The 22,339-nt window shown below is 46.5% G+C and overlaps 1 protein-coding gene across 3 annotated transcripts in view; it reads left to right on the top strand.

Annotated features, from left to right (window-relative positions):
- Nucleotides 1-22,339, top strand: part of METTL4 (methyltransferase 4, N6-adenosine) — a 189,529-nt gene that overhangs the window by 8,608 nt on the left and 158,582 nt on the right. For all 3 annotated transcript variants that reach the window (XM_088469633.1, XM_088469634.1, XM_088469635.1), the window contains exon 2: nucleotides 5,828-5,890. In XM_088469633.1, the coding sequence (XP_088325759.1) occupies nucleotides 5,828-5,890 (63 nt within the window). The remainder of the gene's footprint in view (nucleotides 1-5,827; nucleotides 5,891-22,339) is intronic.

Genomic DNA, 22,339 nt, shown 5'->3' with positions numbered 1-22,339 from the left:
CGCCGGGAGAACGGCGCCCGGCATCCCAATCGAAGGGTTGCTGGGTGCCGCGAGAGGACAGCCGCGGGGGGAGGCTTAGGTTTAGGGCACCCGGGGGGACTTAGGGTTAGGCACACCCTCGGGGGACTTAGGTTTAGGCGGCGGGGAAGGGGGGGTTAGGGTTAGGCACTTAGGGGGATTAGGGTTAGGCACTTGGGGGGGAGGTTAGGGTTAGGCACCCCTAAGGAGGGTTAGGGGGTTAGGTTAGACAATACTTACCTTACGATGATCGGGATTTCCAGCGCTGTCGGGCTTCCGCTGCCGGGCTCTGCTCATCTGTTGGCCAGGCGCTGCCGGGAATTTCATACCGATTCCGATGCTACATAAACTACAGCTCTCGCCAGTTCTTGCTACTGGGTGCCAAAGGCGCAACACCTGGTGCGCAACTGTTACCCACTCATCCGAAAAGAAGGCATGGCCTAATATGAAGGTCATTGCCTCGTGGGAAATCCCTCTGGGGGTGTGCCAGCGTCCCTTTTAATACTGGGCTTTCCCAGAGGCTAGTGCCTGCACTGTTGGCTCCTCCTTTGTGACAGGTGCCAAGTTCTGCAGGAGAATGTCGCACTGCAGCATCCGGCTCCTGACACTGAGGAGGAGTCGGCATTTTGGTAACACCCGATGTGGCCCGCACCACCATAGTGACACCACTGCTGGGAGCCAAACAGTCAAACACACAGCACTCTGTCAAGGTGTGTAGCTAAGCTCGGGCAGCAGCAAGCACTGCAGTGAGAGAATACATGGATCCGCGGGAGATTTAGTATTTTCTATGGTAATGTAGGGTGCAATGAGAGCAGAGAGAGCTATCTGAGCCTGAGAGGGGACAGTTTTTGTAAGTAAAGTGGGAGCTGTAGAAAGTGTTGGTAGTGTGTGTAAAGCCGAGTTGTAAACTAAACTACCATGAAATGAAGATGCTACTCACTATCTTAGACTATTTCTATAAGGGACATGCTAGGAAATTTCAAAAATATATAAAATATAGAAAGAGGAATACGACTCTCTTGGCATTCAGGACCGGGCCACCACTTCCAGCCCTCGACTGTTGACTAACACCTGCCAAGTGGCCCCCCAGCACAAATAGTTGTTAACCCCTGGAATAGCACCAAGTGCTTACCTGGAAAAGGTCTGGTCTTTGATGTATCAATATTTAATCCAGTAGCATATGTATTAGCCTCATGATCCTCACTCCACTTTGGAAGGTTGAATTGGGAGTCATGGTGGAAATACTGTTTAATAGAATACATTAAAGTAGATCACTGGGTGGTTATTTACTCTTTTAGGGGAGATTGTCTTTATGATGGAAATTTTACAACTCATTTAGTTGACTTTTGGGCACTAGGGAAATATATAGTGTAGTACTTCACCTTTAACTATACCATTTTACCTTTTTTTTTTTTTTTTACACATGCTACTGAATTGAATATTGATTTATCATAGACCAGCCCTTTTCATGGTGTGCTCTCAGTGCTGCACATATATATTTTTTTTCTCTACTATATTATAAGGATGTTCTATTTAGTTCAAGTTGGCGCAAAAACTACTGAGCCGACTTTAATGAAAACTCCATCATTGTGTAGTAGAGATGGCTAGTGAGTGAGTGTCTCAACACACTGACTCGAATCATTCAGATGAGTGAATGATTCGAGTCAGTGTGTGTTTGTTGTGTTGAGACACCCACCTCCCCTAGCCTCTCTGTCAGAGTGAGTGGCAGCTCCACCCCCTACACTGCTGATCCGACCTGATTATACTTCTCCTCTGAGTCAGATCAGCAGTGTAGGGGGCGGAGCAGTCAGTGACTCACTCTGAGTCGCGCAGCTACAGCCAGGGCTCGGGGAATGCACTGACTCAGGAGAGTCAGTGAGAACCCTGAGCTATAGTGCTGGGCTGCGGGGGGCAGAGCTGTCAGCGACTCACTCGGAGTCGCTGGCTCCCTTGCTGGCTACAGCTCTGCACTATCTAAAGAGTCATGTCTCGAGACACTGACTCGAGACACTTCACTGAGTTGAGCCATGAGGCTCAACTCAGTGTAGTGAATCGTTCTGCCCATCCCTATTGTGTAGTGGAAACTCCTAGAAATAACCTGCACTTTGTTTCATCTCGATCCGTCAAGTTAAAGCCCAGCAATAACAACATTTCTTGACATCATCAATGCAAGAGATAGGTGTGGCACAATGCACACGGTTGGCAAGGGTTGGGAGGAGAGGTGCTTTGGGCCCGTGTTCACTTGAATAGGAGAGGGATACATAGCGTTCTGTACACAGGGCACACCATTCAAGTCATAGCTGTAGGTCGTTGTTGCCACCAGTCTGTATGGAGCTGTTGGTCACATGGGCCACTCCCACGACAGGGCCCCTATGCAAAGCAATAGAACTAGAACACCTCAATTAATCAAAAAATTTTGGCAGAAGTATTTTCATCGTGGGCGAAGCTAGTTATTGAATATTAGTATTTTGTTATGTAGTGATACTAACCCAATTCTGTATAGTTGCAGAGGTTATTGCAGTGTGCTGGTTTGGTTATAATTATTATTAATATATTGTGATGTAACTGTAGTGACTACTCTGGGCTTCCCTACAAACGTAGAAGCAAATGCCAGGCAGTTGTGTGTCACAGTTGGGAATACAGGAGTGGCATGTAATCATTCCTTATACCATATCTCGTTCTTTAAACTGTGGTAACTGTGTTTTCTGAAGCGTGTTAAAGCCATATATATAGACCAAATATCTTAAGATCAAACCATCACCATTTACTGAAGTGTCCTCATACAGTGTTGCTCAAGTTGTGCCGAGCATCTTTCTCGCCTCAAAATTTGCGTTTTATTCTCATGAATAAAACAAATGTGAGCAACACAACTACATTGCTGTCTTGAACTGATCAATTTGATGCGCGACATTTGTAATCTGTGTGCGACTGATCCTGAATATGTGTAAACAGGGCACTGATGCAGCGGCTGCTGCGTTTTCTCACGCTAAGTTCGGTTGAGCTTTATCCGCGACTTTGTACATGTTTAAAACAAATTCCTGTGAGGTTAAAGTCTCAGCCTGGAGTCCTTAGACTATGAGCAGGGTTCTGCATCTGCAATGGGAAGAAGGTGCAAAATTTTAAGAAAAATACAGTACTCAAATCCACTCAGAGCGTCTGTCGTGCTGGGGTCTTGCTCTGTATGGTGTATAGGTGATGGGTGCATGAGGACACATCTGTATGTGTGAAGCATGTGGTCACAAACAAAAAAGTGGCAACTGCTCAATCAATCTGGTAGTACTTTTCAGATGCATGAAAGGGAGGGGTCATACCAAGTAGAAAAGGGAGGGGGGTTTAACCCCCTATTGTTCCTCAGCAAACTGAATTATACTTGCAACAATATATGAACACTATATGGTAATAGAACTTCAGAGATATTGGTTGCATACATTTGCAAATACATGGGAAGCTGCTAGGCCACGTCATGGCTTCTCTGTCACTAGCAGTCTCTAACACTAAGGGGTTAACGTCCAGGGCACAGAGCACCCCAAAAAACATCCAGCCCAGGGCATCAAATGAAAATGGAAAAAGAGTGACAGTGCAGTGTAAAGTATAGATGTGTGCGAGTAGTTCATTCATTTGTGTAGCAGTGCTCGTCATGGTAACTGTAGGAGGAGCCACGGCCGTGTATTACATTTACCCTCAAGCAGCATTGATAAACTTCTTTTCTTGTCTAGTTTATGTAACTTTCAGGTTACTGCAACTGTTACACTTATGAGAGGCTAGAATATTAGACCCAGCTGCTGCCCCGCTCTGTCTCCCCGCTATATATACGTACCTTTTCCTGGTTCAGAATGATTGTCTGTCAGGGTCAGGTGGAGCCTTAAGGTGCATACACACTGGGCGATTAAAGTGGACGACTGAACGATAACGTTATAGTTCAGTTGTCCACTTTATCGTCCATTTTTAACACAAAAACGATGAACGATAAAGACGCGCTTTCCAGCGGGTCGTTCGTCATTATCGTTCATCGGGTTAACATGCAGGCCAACCTGACAATGTCAGGTTGCTGCATGTTATGGAATGGGGGAGAGAGCCCGGCGCTGAACGATATCATTAATGATATCGTTCAGCGGGTGTGCTCAATGTCATGAACGACATTGAGCACACCCTGCCGGGGACACACTAGACGATATCGCTCTGGGAGCATATTGTCTAGTGTGTACGCTCCCTTAGTGGATTATTATGTGATGTCATAACTGCTAATGCCATGCAAGTAAGCAGACAGTTTGCACTTTATATTGCCGTCTTTTTCTGACACACTATGGGCAGTTCCAATACAATGGAAAACTGAGCTGTTATTAATGAATGTGATTATGTAAAGAGTGTTTTCCAGAGAACATCATGATATATTTTACTGAACATTTATTAAAAGATATTTTTTCTTCTTCTCTTGACTGCAACAGAAATAGATGCTGTAAAGTGGAAAATAAGTGTTACAAGAAGGACTTTCTGTTCTATTGTACTATAGTACAAGTTGCAATTGAAACCTACCATCAGCATCTTCCACATCTAATTGGATGTGAGTGATCTCTTGGTCTCCAGTACTATTAACAGCCACTGATAGCTGAAAGTCAATCTACAATAGAATGTAATAGAAGGAAACAAGTTGTGACCAGATATGATACATACTAGCGCTTAAACATATCTTTGCAAATATACAATTGTGTCCTGTTGTCAGAGCTGTAACTAGACTTTTTGGTGCCCTGTGCCAGAAAGAGCATTGGCGTCCCCCTCATTTTTTAAAAGGACATAATGCAGCCAAAAAAGCGGAATGACCTTATGGAGAAGGGCCAGGGAAGAGATGGGGGAGGCCAAGAGATGCTGGGGATGAAATAAGAGGAATCTACAAGTGAGAATGATAATAAATAGAAATTTCCCTGTGGTGCCCTGTGCGATGGCACCGGCCGCACTACCCATCTACGGCCCTGCCTGTTGTATCTTTGCCGCTTGTGCGGCAAACGTGCGCACGCATTGCACAATTCAACTTGCCACTTGTGCCACGGTATGATATGCCGCTGCTGCGTTCGCACCATGCAATCCTATTGAACGCAGGTGCGCAACTCGCGCCATACATGGCGCAATTTGCCACACAAGTGGCAAAGATACAAAAGGACACATCTGTATGCAACAAAGATCTCTGAATTTCTATTATTATCATGTAGTATTCAAATCTTATTGCTGGCCTTTAACAGTTTGCTGGAGGGAACATTTTATTTCTTCTAGTCTAGAGTAAACCCCTCCCTTTACTAGCACCTGTGGAGTGGGGCCCATGCACAAGTGATAGATTGCCACAATGCAGTGATGCCAGAATGCAGGATCACCGGATTTAACGGTCACGATCAAAATATAATGGTGAAATTCTCCATGTTAAATTTCACCGATTCTCTGACAGATCGCGGAACATCGATGGCCGCTGGTCGGCACTTCCAACCGGCGGATCGACTTTTCCGATCACATCGCAGGATCCGGCAATCCGTCGGTAGGTGCATGGGGGGGCTAAAGACTATTCAGTTGATCTGAGCAAACACTATTTTGTATTATGATGGATACTATATCACATTTTTTTTTTTTTTAAATTTGGCATAACGCAACTTTTGTTGTGAAATATGAAATGTCACTCAGCTGTTTAGTGATCATGATGGATATGTATCAGTTAGTCTAAAGAGTAGAGAAGTTACCCATAGAAACCATCTTTTATTAAGGACAGTCTATAAAATGATAGTATGTATTATAGATATGTAATTCTAATGTCTGTTTATTCTTACAGAAACGTAAACGATCAAATGTTTTTAATCAAGGGGAATTGGATGCACTGGAATATCACAAAAAGGTATTTTATATAGTGTTTTTTTTTTTTTCAAATAAGCCATTTAATATTTTCGGTTTACACTATGAAAACACTTAATTTGTGAATTTAACATTAAAATGCTTGGGAATTAAAACCATTTTCATTTATTGTGTGACCTCTTTCAGCATCATCAGATAAAGCACATTACATCAGATAAAGCACTAATACATCATTGTATTTGTATTAGGTCATTTCAGTTTTTGTCAGAGAAATTGTGGTTTACTTATCCCAATAACAAAAATTTTCAATGGATTTAAAACCAGCTTTTCTTATCAGTTCTTAATGATCTTAATTACCTTTTGCCAAAGCTTGATGTTTATGTGCATCTCCTACGTTATGTATTGTTTATTTTCCCCTTAAATTATGTCACAGCCCGCTTTAGAACAAGCCCCATTTCATAGTTATCTTAACAGGGTAGACAGGCCTGACCAACATGTGGCTCTTCAGCTGTTATGAAACTAAAAGTCCCAGCATACCGTCCCTCTGATCAGCTGGTAAAGCATGCCAGGACTTGTAGTATCACAGCTGGAGAGCCACATGTTGGCCAGGCCTGGAGTGGAGTTTGAGTATCAAGTTATTATTTTTGACATGCATCATTTTCATCTCAGTACAAGCTTTGTGCTACTGGTATCGCCATAACCACTAACATTAAAAGCTACATTTTCTTAGCAACATTTTTTTCAAAGCAGTCGTTGATTTCAGCCACTGAATTTAAAGAGGCAATCATAATAAGTACAAAAAAGGCATGTAAACCCTTTAAAACCAGTGTCCAAAAATGCGGTGGTTTTGAAAAGTGCTGCTTAGTAAATTTAGCCCTAAAGGTAGGTACACACTATTTGCCAAACAATGGAAACGACTAGACTGATTTTGTCTGACCAAACAATTCCGATATCGGCCGATGTACAGAGTACACACTATCCACCAGTAATCACTTAGTGCTGAACGATCCATTTCGATTCCAAATTCTCATATCTCTGGGGGGGGGGGGAATGCTAATTAAGTTACAGAAGAAACACCATACCAAAATGATGTGAATGACCTAGCGTATCGGAAGCCGAACCTGCAGGTTTTGGCCCGACCATCGGGTCCAGGTGCACCTGGGTGCACGTACAATTATTGGGCAAACAACCCTATATCTGTCACATCGGCCTGAAAATTGTATAGTGTATTCCTAACTTAAGGTGGAAATTTAATCTACAGTGCAGATTGAGCAATTTAAATTGCATAATTTACTCAATTGAGTAATTGCGCACAGTGATGTGAATAGGCGGCATAAGCAGCTGCTTCTGCTGATTAAAATGATATGCTGCATGCCTATATTCTGTGTGCAACTGCGGGTCTATCTGCATGTGATATGTTACATTAGAATCACAGCCGCTGACACTGTAATGTAGTATTTCATATGCAGGTACACCCATAGTCGCACACATAATATAAGCATGCCGCATATCATCTTAATTAGCAGAAGCATCATTGTACAAATAATATGCATTTGGAGGTAAAGTCGCACAGAAAGATGCTTAGTGCTACCGAGTCGCACAGCGCTCACGTGTTAGGTTTAATGCGACTTGCAGCGCACAGAGGTAATGGTGCGTACACATGGTCAGATCTGTCAAATGAACGATTTTTACCTACGATTTTAACGATTTTACAAACTATTTGAACGATTTCAGACAGTATTAAAATGAATGAAATCGCCCAAATATGACTGCAAACACACCAGATGTCAGATATCGTTATCAGACATCAGATTTGAACGATTTTTAAAATCGTTATCGTTCAGATCTGACAGAAAATCTGACCGTGTGTATGCACCATAAGTTGTATGTGAACACGTCTGTAAATGAAGGAAGCAGAATAGAGCAAAATGCAAGACACCTGTTATGCAGGGTACGCCTCTTTTGCATCCAGATGGCTATATCTCTAGGGAAACGTAGGAAAACTGTGTTGTGTTTTTTTTTTTCTTTTGTTACACTTGGTGTACTAATAAAATAAAACAACCCACATACGGGAAGTAGAAAAGTGACAAGTAGTCCAAAGTGTGTTTTTAACTGGTATCATGCATTTTGTATTGTTCACTAACTCCTAGTAAGCTTTCATCGGTGCAGAAGTTACCATAGCCAAAGAGAACAAATCTTTAGTTGATGTGAGCTTCATTTGCACATTGTCCTAAATGAATCTGTATATGAGAGAGGCATTCTTAACTGCACTGAATTTACATATTGGAAAATTAACCCATGAAGAGTAATAACTCTATGTGATAGAAAAAGGGTAGGGGCTTTCTTTTGGGTAAGTACACTTGTGCCAGAAGATCGGAGAGCCCTGTCTAGTAATACGTAGACCCTCCTTTCCATCGGATTACAACAGCAACATGATGGGGTATGAACTCTACATTCTCTCTAAAGCAGGGCTCGACAAAACCCAGGGGCCATGGCTACCATATTTTGCTGCCTGGCTACTAGATTTTGCAGTGAGGGAGGAAGCAGATCCTAATCAGCTCCGGCGGAGATTTGTGCCTATAGTATTGCAGTGTTCATATCATGCACAGGAGTGCATGTGCTGAGTGACGCCTGCGGTGACTGCTGTGCCTCTGTCTGTCCCGGCCTGCACTGATGACTCCTCTACATCCTGACCTGCTCTGATCCCTGCTGTCTGTCCCAGTCTACGCTGATCCTCCTTTACGTCCCGGCTGTCTACTGTCTCCTATCTCCAGCTGCATAGAGCTCTCTGGTAGTAGGGTCAGAGGGATAGTGGTGTGACCACGAGAGGAGGGGGTTTTGTTGTACTTTCTGGCACCATTATTTTATGTGAAATGTATTCCGTTAATACTCAAGGGTGGCGGGTGGAGCAGGGGAGCTGTGCAGAGCAGTGAGGGGCCTCCATTTTACTGTATCCATTCAACTGTGACCATTTTGTGGACTAGTATAGTGTGTATAACAGTTGCATAACACACAGAGCCGTTCTCCTCACTCACTCCTGTAATTTTTTTTTTTGGTCTGGCTCCTATACTTTCATCCTGGCTCCTAGATTTTAGAAAAATTTGTCAAACCTGCTGTAAAGTACTGTGTAGATAGCATACACAATGCCTCCTGAATAATGGTCACAATTTCCTAATATTCACTGGGGGTGGAACTGCCTTCTACACGTATTATATTGGGTCCAAACCAACGATTTAGGTGGCTCCTCCAGCCATAATCTGGTGGCTACGGTCCTGTGCTGTGGCGCATTGTCATGCTGCGAGAACTTGCTCCCGTCTGAGTGAATGCATAACATGAACGAATGCAAATGATCTGCAAGGATGGTTAAGTAGCGTTGGTCAGTCAGTGATACCTGCAGAAGTATCGGTTGTCCTAATGTGTGTCAACTTAAAACACCCCAATATCAGAGCCACCACCACCATGGACTGTCCCTTGTTGGCATGTAAGTTCCATTGTCTCATGTTTTATTTATTTAGTTTTTTTCACACACGTAATCGTCCATCTGTCACACGCCAGTCAGATGGTACAATTTGTGCCAGGCAACGCTGTCCGCGATTGTCCATCTTTTTCGTTGGCCACAGCGGTGTTGCAAGCTGGATATCTTCCCTGATGATGTGTAGTGGCGATATACCTTTGAAATTGTTGTACATGAAAATCCAAATTTCATGTTGATTTCAGAGATGGCGTGACCCATCTATCTGGCACCTACTATCAAGCCTCATTCAAAGTCACTTAAATCATGATACACTGACCTCTTCATTGCAAATTATACAACATCGGATTGCAGAGATATATGCCTAGATTTAGTACTTCAATTGCAGAAGATACCGTTTAATGTGGGGGGTATGGTGGCATGTACTGGGAATGGAAGCGGCTGTCTCAATTTTTCTGGCACGTGTTTAACTGTATTGATCAGCAAAATATTGGTAAGAAGTAGAACACTAGAAAGGCACTCGGATGTCCTAATTACGAGGTATAAATTGGAACTCTTATTGATTTACTTTTAAAGTGAAATTAGTGCAGTACAAACACAAAACATGAAAAAAAATATGCAGAAATATGAGAATTTTAATGATCCAAGTTAAGTTATTTTCCGGATAGAAACTGCACTTGATTTAACAAATGTGAATGGTGAGAAGTAAGGAGTTGCCAAAGAGAGAATGTTACTGATTGGTATCACCTTGAAGTAGATGGTAGATGACTGAAGGGTGACTGGAAAGACCATAAAGAAGGCGAAATACTTTTTGCACACACTAGGGGAATTCAATTGGATGATTAGATGCACGTTTCGCTGGAAGGCTTGTTCACTAGCAGGTCAGGGAAAGTGTGACTATCTATATTTAGTTTTGCCCCACACTAGGGATATCGCTTTGATTCCTTTTACTTTATTCTCTATCTTATTTCTGCATACTTCTTACCTCTGTTTCTTTTTTCTATCTGGTAAATAAGTATTTATTGGGATCATTAACCACATATTTATGTTAGGGATGTGCAGGCTCGGATAGGTTCGAGTTTGCACGTGGAGTTCGGATTTTTCCCTCCAAAAAAACGGAACTCAGAACGAGGCAAAACGTCATCTTACATGGACGAACATCATCATTCCTGGTCTTTTGTCCAGGAATGATGATGTTCGTCCATGTAAGATGACGTTTTGCCTCGTTCTGAGTTCCGTTTTTTTGGAGGGAAAAATCCGAACTCCACGTGCAAACTCGAACCTATCCGAGCCTGCACATCCCTAATTTATGTATAGGCATATGTTTTATGCTTGTACTGTGTTGAATTTATTTTAAGAGCAAATCAATAAAAGTAAAATTTTTATACCTCATTAGTTAGGACAGTGGTCTCCTACCTGCTACCGGTAGCTCGCGGTCTTAATTTTAAAACTGCCAAGTCAACTAGGAAAAAGTGACCTCTGACGTGTGCTCCCCCATGGCATCGATGCCATGGATGGAGCCACAGGGAAGCACGTCAGGTGATTTCCGCAGCCTCTACAGCAGTCACCTGACCTACTTCCCTGTGGTTCCACCCACGGCGTCTATGGTGGAGCGAGTGACTCCCGTCCAGCCCTGTCTGAAAATCACACGGCAACCCTGCCTATATCTTTTGCTCCTCTACTGCACGTACCTCCTTGGAGCTGGTAATTGACAGTAAAATGTGCCTGTGCTTAAATTTTATTTACAAACTACAGCAATATCACTAATAATTAAATGCATTTTTATTTTCTATGAAACTTTTTTATTTCTACTTCAGGGTCCATAGGGGGTCCACAGGGTTGACCTTGGGGTATAGGTTGGGGAACCAAATCCGGGCACCACGCAGTTAAAGCTTTCAGCTCCCAGATGCACTGGGTCCACTCTCCCTATAACCCCGCCCCCCAGCCAGAGGCACCTCAGTTTAAGTTGGTGCCCGGCCGGAGTCGGGTCACCGTTTAGTGCAGTGGGGGCTGATTAGCAGCCCCTAAGCTTAATTTTTTTCTAAGAACTAAGTTTTTTTATTTTTACTTTGGACTTTTAGAGCGGCAGTGTCGGACTGTCCATAGGAAGTCTAAGCTGCCGCTCCGTCACCCCGCCGGCGCTGAGACGCCAGTACAGATCTGGGGATCTCAGCGGGACCCCAGAGTCTGTACTAGCCGGACTCTGTGGGCTGCCGGATCCACGGGGAGCAGGTAAGGTCGCGGATCACCGCTTGCGGTGATCCGCGCATTTAATATGCAGTCCTGTGCCTCCGGTCTCTGGGGACAGACCGGAGGCGCCGGCAGTGGCGGCGGACCCCCCCATACCCCGTGTGTCCACTAGACCACCAGGGACTTAGCGATCGGCGCTGGGAGCCGGCGTCCCGGGGGGTTAATAGCCGGCCAGGGGAGGAAGCCTTCCCTGTTGTAGCGGCTCCTCCCCTCAGCTCAGCGCGCCTTTCAGTAACCATAGTCTGGCGTCGCTGAGCTGCATTCCTCGCGGGCCACGCTTCTTCTGAGGTCTCCAGCGGCCATTTTCTCTGTGGTGCAGCAGAAATCTCCGGAGATGGCAGTTGGTCTAGTCCCCCTGCGTACCTCACCATTAGGTCAGTGTACACAGTGCTGTAGCCTTCCCAGACACTGAATCTGGGCAGTTGAATGCAGTGACATAGTGCAGTATATTATATGTCATGCCAATGTATGTATATATATATGTCTGCATGGTATGTGACTTATGCTAGTGCTGACTATCTGTTCTTTATTCTCACCTGCCAGTGTATATCTATCCTTTTTCTTTACAATCTGCCCTAATACAGCTGTACTTAGGGTGGTTCTGAGACCTCACATATATATATACTCGTTAATATTTGTGAGATTTGTCACATACTGTTGCGTGCTGCACATTGCCATATTTTTAATGGAACTGGGTGTTGCATACGCTGAAAATGGGTCCCTGCAGCTAATTTTTGGCATCAGTCAGGATCAGTATAGCGCTGCTTGATATTTCCGCCAAGATGGTCAGTCAGATAGGTCTGACAAGGAGAAAGAGAGCGTTATACTGCACCCATTTTTACTATCCTGCAAGTCATGTGCTGCAGGTGTTAGTGCGGAGGATTTGACTCATAAAGGGTTCTGTATGTGGCGTCATCTGGTGCCGGCCCCTTTCATGACCCCCTTGGCCGGTTTGTTTCTTGGGATCCTCTCAATTGCGGATCGCCGGACGGGCCCCTTTGTTGTAACTCACTTGGGGTTACTTCACCATACTGCCCTTTTCATCTCAGGGTATCTCGCAGTTTCTTGCACTCTATCCCTGTGACACAGACTATCGCTCCTTACAGGTGTTCACAGTACATGTATTCCCCCTGGTGCCACAATAGTCTGTCATTCCCGTTGCAGGGATTACCACAACACCACCCTGGGTGGATTTCGTTTTTCTACGAAACGCAAAATGGCATGGTGTACGCCCTGTGGTTACTTCCCAGTTCGCTCTGCCGTGGACTGGATGCTGTTTTGGGTTCTTTCCCTCTTACACGGGGGGAAGCCTATTTCAGGTATTATTATCCATGCTTTGGTGCTGGTAGTCAGGTCCATTCTGGTTAGAGAGAATGTTGATCCTGCACCTGTATCTTACACCCTCAGTCTAACATGCCTTCGGGTTCCCTGTTTCTGACTAGCGGGTGGATCGCATGGCGGGACTCTGGCTGTCGCTAGATATGAAGTATCACAACAGCGATTTGGCCTCCGGTCCCAAATTCCCTGAAGGTCATCACGAGCCCCTCCTGGGGGGATCGACATGTAACTCGTCTGATTACAGACGTTACTACGCCTTATATTCCTGCGTGGTCGGATTCTACGGATCCGTAGATGGTAATTCTGCCTGAAATCAGTATACTCTCTTTCAGGGGCTGTTACTCGTCCTACCATGGCTATAGCATGGTTGGTTGCTACTATTGCATACTGGGCTGATGCATTTGTGAAATTTTTTCCCCTCCATCCAGTCTGGGGTTCAAATGTCTTTGGTCGCTCACATAATGTATGCAGTTGTCGTATGTGGTTGGATACCAGTCTCCTAACTTTCAGGGTTCCGGCTGCGACTGTATCCACTGTACTACCCTATGGCTGAGCTCTGGGAATGCAGAGGTGCAGTTACCATCTAGAGGGAAGATCTTGTTTGGCCTGACCTTGACAAGATTGTAGTAACATTGGTAGTTTTACGAACGACACGTTTACCGCCTTCAGCTACTCCCACTACAGGGCCTCAGACTAAATCTGTTACGTCTTTCGGTCCTCAGAGTCAGCCAAAAGGCCTGTTTCTTCTTAGGCTGTCGGATTCTACAAGGGCCGCCATACCCAGTACCGAGCAGACCTGGACTTCCAGCCGACCCTGCTTCTGAACCTCAGGATAATCCTTCAGCCTGACGGGACAGGTCTACAACTGGGGGATTCCAGAGTGAGTTACTGACTTTCTCAGTGCGCCCACTGCTGGTGTCAAGTCGCCACGGCTGCATAGGTAGGAGTGGTACTCTCTCACGGGTACGCCTTCTCATTGCTCAGGCGGCATCTTTACAGGTGGTGGTGCGTGGGCCCTTCTTCAGACCCGAACAAGGCCTTACATATCCAGAAAGCTATACAGTTTTTGCGGTAAGCAGAGCTAGTTAGGCCATCCCCACTATCTCAACGAGGGACTGGTTGTTCTGCGTTCATTCTGGTGCAGTTGCTGAATGGTCCTCTTTGGTATATTCTCTGTTTCAATTCCCTGAACCAGTTTTTAAAGGTACCTGGGCTCAGGAGGAAACTCCTATGCTCCATCATCCGATGTTTGGATCCTGGGGACTTCATGGTATCCCTGGATAGGCGGGACATGTGCCTACGGGTACATATAGAGACCTCTCATCAGCATGGGCTCAGGTTTGCTATGCCACAGCAACTCTTGCAATTTTTCAGGCTCTGCCTTTTTGGAACTATCCTCAGCCCCACAGGGGTTTACCAGCTTTATGGATTTTCTGACAGTTCACCGGTTCAGTATATCCGACTGCTGCAGTATCTGGACGGCCTCCTGCTCTTAGCAGGATGACAGAGGTACTCTACAGCCAGGTCAGAATAACTGTGGCTTCTTCACGGCACAGATGTTCATCAACGGGGGAAAAAGTCCTACTTGCATCCCTCTCAGGGTATTCTTCATCTGGGAGCCCTGCTGGATTCTCAGAAATCTGAGAATTCTTCTGACATAAGACGGGATCTCCACTCCTTGACTAGGAGTATGCGGATGTCTATGTAGTCGACATATGTCTGCCTTTTGGATGGGTGGAATGGGCTTGGTTCTATTCCAAGCCTTTCCATAATTGGCTCCTCTCCAGGTGGAACGAGTTTTTTCCGTCGGATCACTGTTCATACGACGATGCTCTCTCAGGAGGCGAGTCGGTCTCTGTCCGGGTGGCTATGGCCATCTCGTCCTGGGTATTCTTTTGCTACGAACAGTGGGCCTGATTCAGAGCTGAACGCTCTGACCAGAGCGCTCGCTCTGAATCAGGGCCCTCCTACCTTTTCTTGGAGCGTCCTCATGGACGCTCGGATAGCTGTGGGTTACCACCCACAGCTATAGAGAGCGTCCATGATGATGGTCGCGACCATCGCGACCATCGGGCTTGTGACGGAGACCCTGCGGTAGGGTCTCGCTGCCGCAAGCCCTCGAGTGATTTTGGCTCTATCAAAGGGGGCGTGATGTCAATCAACATCGACAGCACTCCCCCTTTTGGTGCGAGACCCGGAGCGATGGAGAGCCCGTCGTTCGCCGGGTCTCGTGCATGCGCACGACGGAGCTCCCTCCGTCGTGCGCATGCGCAGTGGGGGAACATCGACCCGCTTGCGAGCGTACTGCCGCTCACGAGCGGGTCTGAATGACCCCCAGTGTCTGGTTCGCATTCGTTCTAGTGCAGTTGGATGTCTGTCGATTCCGCCCTACCAATTAACTTGTTGGAACTTTAGGCTGTCTTGGGCCTTCCCTGGCATTGCTTGTATTTCAGGGTAAACCTCAATAGGGTCAGTCTGACAGTGTTACGATAGTGGCTTCCAACTTGGCAACACTGTTCGTTGGGTGGCTATGACCGAATTGTCTCACATTCTGACATAGGCCGAGTGTTTCCTCCAGGCCATCTCTGCAGCGTTCAGTCTAGGAGCTCTCCATTGGGAAGCGGGCTTCCTCAGCCATCACGAGGTGCATCCCGGGGACTAGTCTCTTCTCCAAGAGAGGTTTCGTCTCCTGGTGAGCAGAGGGGGCCTCCCTGAGGTGATCCTCATGGCCTTCTGACTTTATCACACACTACCGGTGTTACGGTCCAGCACTAGGGGTTTTTGAAGCTACCTTCAGTGACTGTCGGTGAAGTGGTCCTTCCACTTTGTGTACCTGGGTCCTCTGGTCTCCTTTTCTTCCTCAAGGTCTTCGGAAGCTTCATTTGAGACGGAGATGCTTTCCTGCTGGTGGCTCCTGATTGCCCCAGATGTCAGGGGTACTTGGATTTTCGGAATTTCCCCTCCGATACTCCATTCCTGATGCTTCACTATCCGGACCTGTTGTCTCGGGTCCTTTTGTTGCCCTGGATCGTTTGTCTTTGACTACGTCCCTACGGGGGTCCTACGGCTTCCCTGGCTTTGTCATCAGAGCACATAGATCAGCTTTTGCTGGGACCTTCCACAGACTGTGGCAGGCTTAATTCTTATTGTATCGTACCTGTCACAGCCTTCCTGACAGTGCGGATATCTACACTGTCAGTATGGTAGAATTGTTCCACTCTGGTATCCAGTTCATCCTTCAGAGTGTTTTCTGGATTATGCCGCCATTTGTCCCCCCTAGAGGCTCCTTGGGAGTTAGTAGCGATTCTGCGTTCCCTCCGGGGACAGTCAATGGAACCACTGGGTGTGATAGCCATTACATGGTCTATTGCTTAGTGTCCTCTCTCCCTCTCCCCTTATATCTGCCAGGTGAGTCAGAATTGGTAGAGTTCTCAGGTGGCTCCCTCTTCTGGATGTCAGGGTATGAGTTGCACTCGCCCTGTGTTTCTTCCTAAAGTGGTTTTTAGGCTCCATATTATTCTGGAGGTTAGGGTACGACCATTCAGTCTCCAGTCTTCTCGGCTGGTGTGGCTTCATTGACTGCGGTCCGGCCTCTTTGGATTTATGTGATCCGTTCAAGTTCCTTAGGGAAATCGGACTCCTTATTGGTGGTCTAAGATTTCTGGTTTTCACAGGAAGGGAGGGCCGGCCTATAATCAGATGTTGGCTGGATGGCTTCGTATGTCTTCCTCAGGGGCTTACCCATGGGTAGGCCTTTCTGTTGTTGTTTGTTTTTCTTGGGCCGTGTATCCCTTGTGGGCGGCTCGCTGTGGCGCCTCGGCTGTTCTGCCTTACTAGGTGGCCACGTGGTCTTCTGTCCACACCTTTTTAAGGTTCTAGGCATTGGTTTTCCTTTGCCTCTCAGGATGCTTCCTTTTGGGCGACTGATTCTCCTCTCAGCACAGGAGCGTCCCCACCCTTGGTTGAACTGCTTTGGGACATCCCCCAAGGTCAACCCTGTGGACCCCCTATGGACGTTGAAGTAGAAAACAAGAGATCTGGTAAGAACTTACCTTTGTTATCTCTGTTTCTACGAAGTCCATAGGGTCCACAGGGCACCCGCCCTGACACACCTGGCTTCATATGGGCTGTGTTAGTGGTCACCGGTTTCCCGTCTCCTTTTCTGTGAGTATGGTTCTTGAGTGTTCCAGTTTTCTTTCTTTTTCTCTCCTCCGGCCTTTGGCTACTTACAAACTGAGGTGCCTCTGGTAGGTTCAGGGGAAATTTGAGGAAAACTTCACAAAGTGTAGTGGACATGTGGAATAGCCTCCCATCAGAGGTGGTAGAGGCTAAGACAGTAGATCAATTTAAATATGCATGGGATAGACATAAGGATATCCTTCAGAAGAAGTAAGGATCATTAAGGGTTGATGTAAGAAGTATGTTTAAAAATGGGGCAGGCTAGATAGGCCAAGTGGTTCTTATCTGCCATCAAATGTTTCTATTCAGCCGCCGGGACTTCATACCCATTCCATTACAAGATCTCTCTGCATCCCTACATCTCATCTGATTTATCAAACCTTTGAAAGCGGACAAGTGGAGGTGTTGCCATTCAACCAATAAGATTTTAGCTATCATTTATCGATTACATTCTATAAAATGATATAATGTGATTGGTTGCTATGAGCAACACCTCCATATGCCCTCTTTAGAAGGTTTGATGAATCTCATCCAGGTTGACAAAATTTTGTTTCTTCAGAATCCATAGAGTCCACAGAATCTACCTTTGGGAATGTGATTGGAGGATTGCACTGGTCCTCCTCCCTGTATACCCCGTCCTCCAGCCACAGGCATTCAGTTTTTTTGTTTGGTGCGCGGCAAGTATCTAAACGCACCTGTTCAACAGCGGGACTGCCTAGGCAGTCCCAGGCTTTTTCTTTTATGATTTACCTTAGTTTTTTTAACTTTTGAGTTGAGCGGTACTAAGCGCCGAATAGGACACAGGTACTGCGACTCCATATACCTCCGCTGATGCCGAAATGCCAGTATATGCCCTTGGGATTTCGGTGGGCCTCAGCGAGGCTTAGCTAGCAGCGTCACTGTTGTCTGGACTGCGATCGGATTCACGGAGATGGCAAGTGACTCCTCATGAAGGGAATCATGCGCGATGCAGTCCAGGCCTCCGGTGTAGGAGACGCACCAGAGGCGACTGCGGTTGAAGGCCCCCTGTAACATGTACTCACTCACTAAGGCAGCCGGGGCCATATTGTCTGTCGCCGGGGATGGATAGTAGACGCACTAGAGCACACTAGTTAGCGTCTACTACTGTGAGGCCAGTGTACCCGTGTCGTCAAAATAGCAGCTTAGGGGAGATAAGCGCTCCCCCGGCCGCTCGTCCCCCGACCTAGACGCAACTTCCGGTTACGGATTCCTGCCTCTGGGTTGCTACTTCTGGCCACCACGTGTGTGAGACGTTCGCAGTTGTGTGTACTACTGCAGGCTGGTTAACTCAGAGGTCTGGTCTGTCTCCCTGTATACCTCTCCTCTGGGTCTGCTATATAGCGCTCTATATCCTGCCAATACCCCGGCAGGGCTGGTCAGTTGATTCAGAGTCAAATTGCAATAGCAATATTTGTATTTATGCATTTTGTGACTTTCATGCTAGCTGCTGTATATACACTGTCTTTTGTTTTCAAACTGTAAATTATATCTATCACTGTGTTTCTCCTCATTCCTCTGAAAAGGTGTGTTTTTTTATATGTGAAGTGTGTCAAATTGCATTTATACTGTACACCTTATACCAATCACACATTTGTCATGTCTGAGGGTAAAGGTGAGAAGGGTGAGCCTCCGGTGTTCAAGTCATGTAAATCCTGTTTTGCAGGCCTGTCTGAACAGGATTTTGTGCAAGATGGATTGTGTAGTGCCTGTTGTAAACAGCCACCTTTCCTATCTGGTACACCTGCACCTATTCAAGAGCCATCGTGGGTGGCGTCTTGGTCGCAGGTTTTGTCGCATATGGTGGATAAAGTCGCAGCGTAGCGTGCTCCTATCTCGATATTGCCTCCTACTGTGGGATACCCACAGCAGTTGCACCCTTCTATGTACATGTCCCCTATGAATCCCTGTTTGTTTGTTTCTTCTGCTCACTCCAGTCAGAGTATGCTGCCGTGTATAGCTCCTCAGCAGGTGGTACAGGCAAATAGACCAGGAGCAGTAAAGAAACAGAGGCATGAGAGGTTCTCCTCAGACATTGCCTCAGGATTCTGACCCACCCTCCTCATCAAACTCTGATATTCAGAGTTCTGGGTCTTACTCAGTGGAAGAAGACCGTCCCCTCTCTGGTGAGAGCAGTTAGATCTGTCCTCAGTATAGAAATCTAAGTATCCGGTCTTTAGGCGTCAAAAGGTGGCTAGAGATTATTTTCCTCTGTATGAGCAACGGACGAATCTCATGTTTGAAGCATGGTCTACTTCAAATAAGCATTTCCATACTGCAAGGAATTTAACCTCTCGATATCCATTTGCTCAGGGTGAATGTAGCGAATGGGAAGTTCCTCCATCAGTAGATGCTCATGTGATTAGATTGATCAAGAGCTCTACATTACCCATTCCTGCGGCATCCTCTTTGAAGGAGGTTACAGATAGTTATCAAGTTTTCTATTTAAAATCAATGTTTTCATTATATAGAGCAATTACAGGGCAAACTATGGCTGTAGCCTGGGTAGCCAAGGCTATGGAAGAATGGACGAAGTCTCTGGAGGATAGCATGCCTAATGCTACCAGAGAACAGCTGTCTTCCCTCTGTCAGATGTGAGAAGCAGTCATTGACGCAGGTATCTTTGCTTCTAGGGTACGGGCAGCTTCAGTTGCAGCTCGAGGAACCCTTTGGCTAAAAACCTGGATGGCGGATACAGGTAAGCCCTGGAGTCCTTGCCTTTTGTGGGGAAGGTACTGTTTGGACCAGAGCTGGATGGCATAGTATCTTCTCTGGCGACCTCTAAATCTGCGGGGTTACCATCTACGACTACCCTTAAGTATAGGCAGTCGTTGGCTCGGTCCTTTCGCTCAGAGTCTTTCTCTAGATGGGATAATTCCCACAGGAGACAGACAAAGAAATCCTGGTCAGCCAATCATCATGCTTCCAAGCCAGACGGTAAGCCCACTGCCTGATGGGGCGGGCCTCCCCCTGGGGGGTTTCAGGGTTGGAGGCTAAGTCCTACAGTTTTCTCAGGCTTGGCATCAGACCACGACAGATGCCTGGGTTCGAGAGGTGGTCTCACAGGGTTACGTAATCACGTTCCTGAGGCATCCCCCTCAAACATTTGTTGGTACAACCCTGCCTTTAGACCCGGTCAGGTCTTTGGCCTTCCGGGAGTCTATTGGGGTCCTCCTGAGGTCAGGAGTCATAATTGCTATTCCTGTGACGCAACAGGGAATGGGTTATTATTCAAATATTTTGTTTTTAGTTTAGAATCCAAATGGGTCACCATCGCCCTATCCTGAATCTGAAGTCTCTCAACAGATTCATCCCTGTGCCCAAATTCCGTATGGACACCATATGGTCAATTATGCTGGTAATGGAACCTAGAGATTTTATAGTCTCCCTGGACATACAGGATACATATCTGCATGTTCAGATTGCACGATCCCACCAGAGATTTCTAAGATTGGCGGTAGATCAGCAACATTACCAATTTCAGGATCTACCCTTCGGGCTGGCCACAGCCCCTTGGGTATTTACCAAGAAAATGGCAGTGATGACTGCTCATCTCAGATGACAAGGGGTCAGGATACTGCCATATTTGGATGACCTCCTGATATTAGCACAATCGCAGTAATTGTTACAATGTCATCTGCAGATGACCATTGTCTGCTTACAAGAGTACGGCTGGATAATAAATTGGAAAAAGTCCTCTTTCTCGAACTCAGCGGATAGTGCACTTGGGGGTGCTGCCTAGACTCTCTGGGCCTGAGGATTCTCCTACCAGAGAACAAGATTGCGGCACTACAGTCTCGTGTGCGCAGTCTACTCTGCAAGCAAAGTGTGTCAATTCACCTGGCAATGCAGGTGCTGGGCTCCATGGTAGCCACATTCGATATGGTGGCGTATGCCCAGTTCCAACTCTGGTCCCTGCAGCAATGGATTCTGTCTCATTGGGATGGTCAGTATCATCAGATAGTCTCAGATGATCCGCATCTCGCCAGAGCTACGGCTCTCCCTCTCTTGGTGGCTGGAGACGACTCATCTAGACAAGGGTTTTCCGTTATGGGTCCCAGATTGGGTACTTCTCACCACGGATGCAAGTCTGTGAGGATGGGGAGCGGTGACAGGGTGTCACACCTTTCAGGGAAGGTGGACAACTCAGGAGAGTCACTTACCGATAAATATCTTGGAGCTTCATGCAGTGCACAGAGCGCTCAGTCTGGCGCAGGACCTTCACGGCAGGCCTGTCCAAATTCAGTCAGACAACGCTACCAGTGGCCTACATCAGTCATCAGGGAGGCACACTATGTCCGACAGCTATGAGGGAAGTGGCGAACATTCTGCTGTGGGCAGAATGCCATCTTCCAGCAATCTCAGCAATTTTCATCCCAGGAGTCCTCATCTGGGAAGCGGACTTCCTAAGTCGTCAGGACATACACATCGGAGAATGGGCTGTTCATTCTGACGTCTTTCAGCTCCTGGTGGACAGGTAGACCTCATGGCGTCACGCCACAACCACAAGGTCCCCAGGTACGGCTCCAGAACGAGGGACCCCCTCAGCCACCTTCATGGACGCTCTGGTGGTGAGGCGGAACTTCAGGTTGGCATACCTGTTTCCTCCAATATCCCTCCTCCCAAGAGTCTTCAGAAAGTTGAAGCAGGAAGGCGGTAGGTTAATACTAATAGCTCCTGCCTGGCCCAGGAAACATTGGTTCACCAATCTGACATATCTATCCATAGACAGGCCACTTCCACTGCCTCTACGACCGGATTTGCTAGTGCATGGTCCCTACCTATTATCCGGATTTACCGTGGCTGGCTTTGACGGCATGGCTATTGAGGCTTCCGTCTTAAAGGCCAAAGGTTTCTCTGCTTCTGTGATCCAGACGATGATGAGGGCAGGGAAGCCTGCTTCCACCCGCATCTATCACAGGATTTGGCATTCATATTTTCATTGGTGTTGTCAAACAAAATATGACCCTAAGGATTTCAAGGGTACTTGCTTTTCTGCAGGCTGGGATAGATTTAGGTCTGCGCCTGGCTACCTTGAGGGTTCAGGTTTCTGCTTTTGTCAGATTTGTTCCAGCGCAGAATTGCACCTCTGGCAGATGCAAGAACATCTTTGCAGGGGGTTCCCCGACTGCAACATCATTTTGTCCCTCCGATAGCACTATGGAATTTATCCTTGGTTCTCAGGGTGCTGCAAACTCCCCCCTTTGAACCCTTGGATAAGGTGGACTTAAGATG

The sequence above is a fragment of the Taudactylus pleione genome, unplaced genomic scaffold (genome assembly GCF_031769625.1).
Source record: "Taudactylus pleione unplaced genomic scaffold, aTauple2 ptg000093l, whole genome shotgun sequence".
Taxonomy (NCBI): domain Eukaryota; kingdom Metazoa; phylum Chordata; class Amphibia; order Anura; family Myobatrachidae; genus Taudactylus; species Taudactylus pleione.
This window is presented reverse-complemented; position numbering and strand designations above follow the sequence as displayed.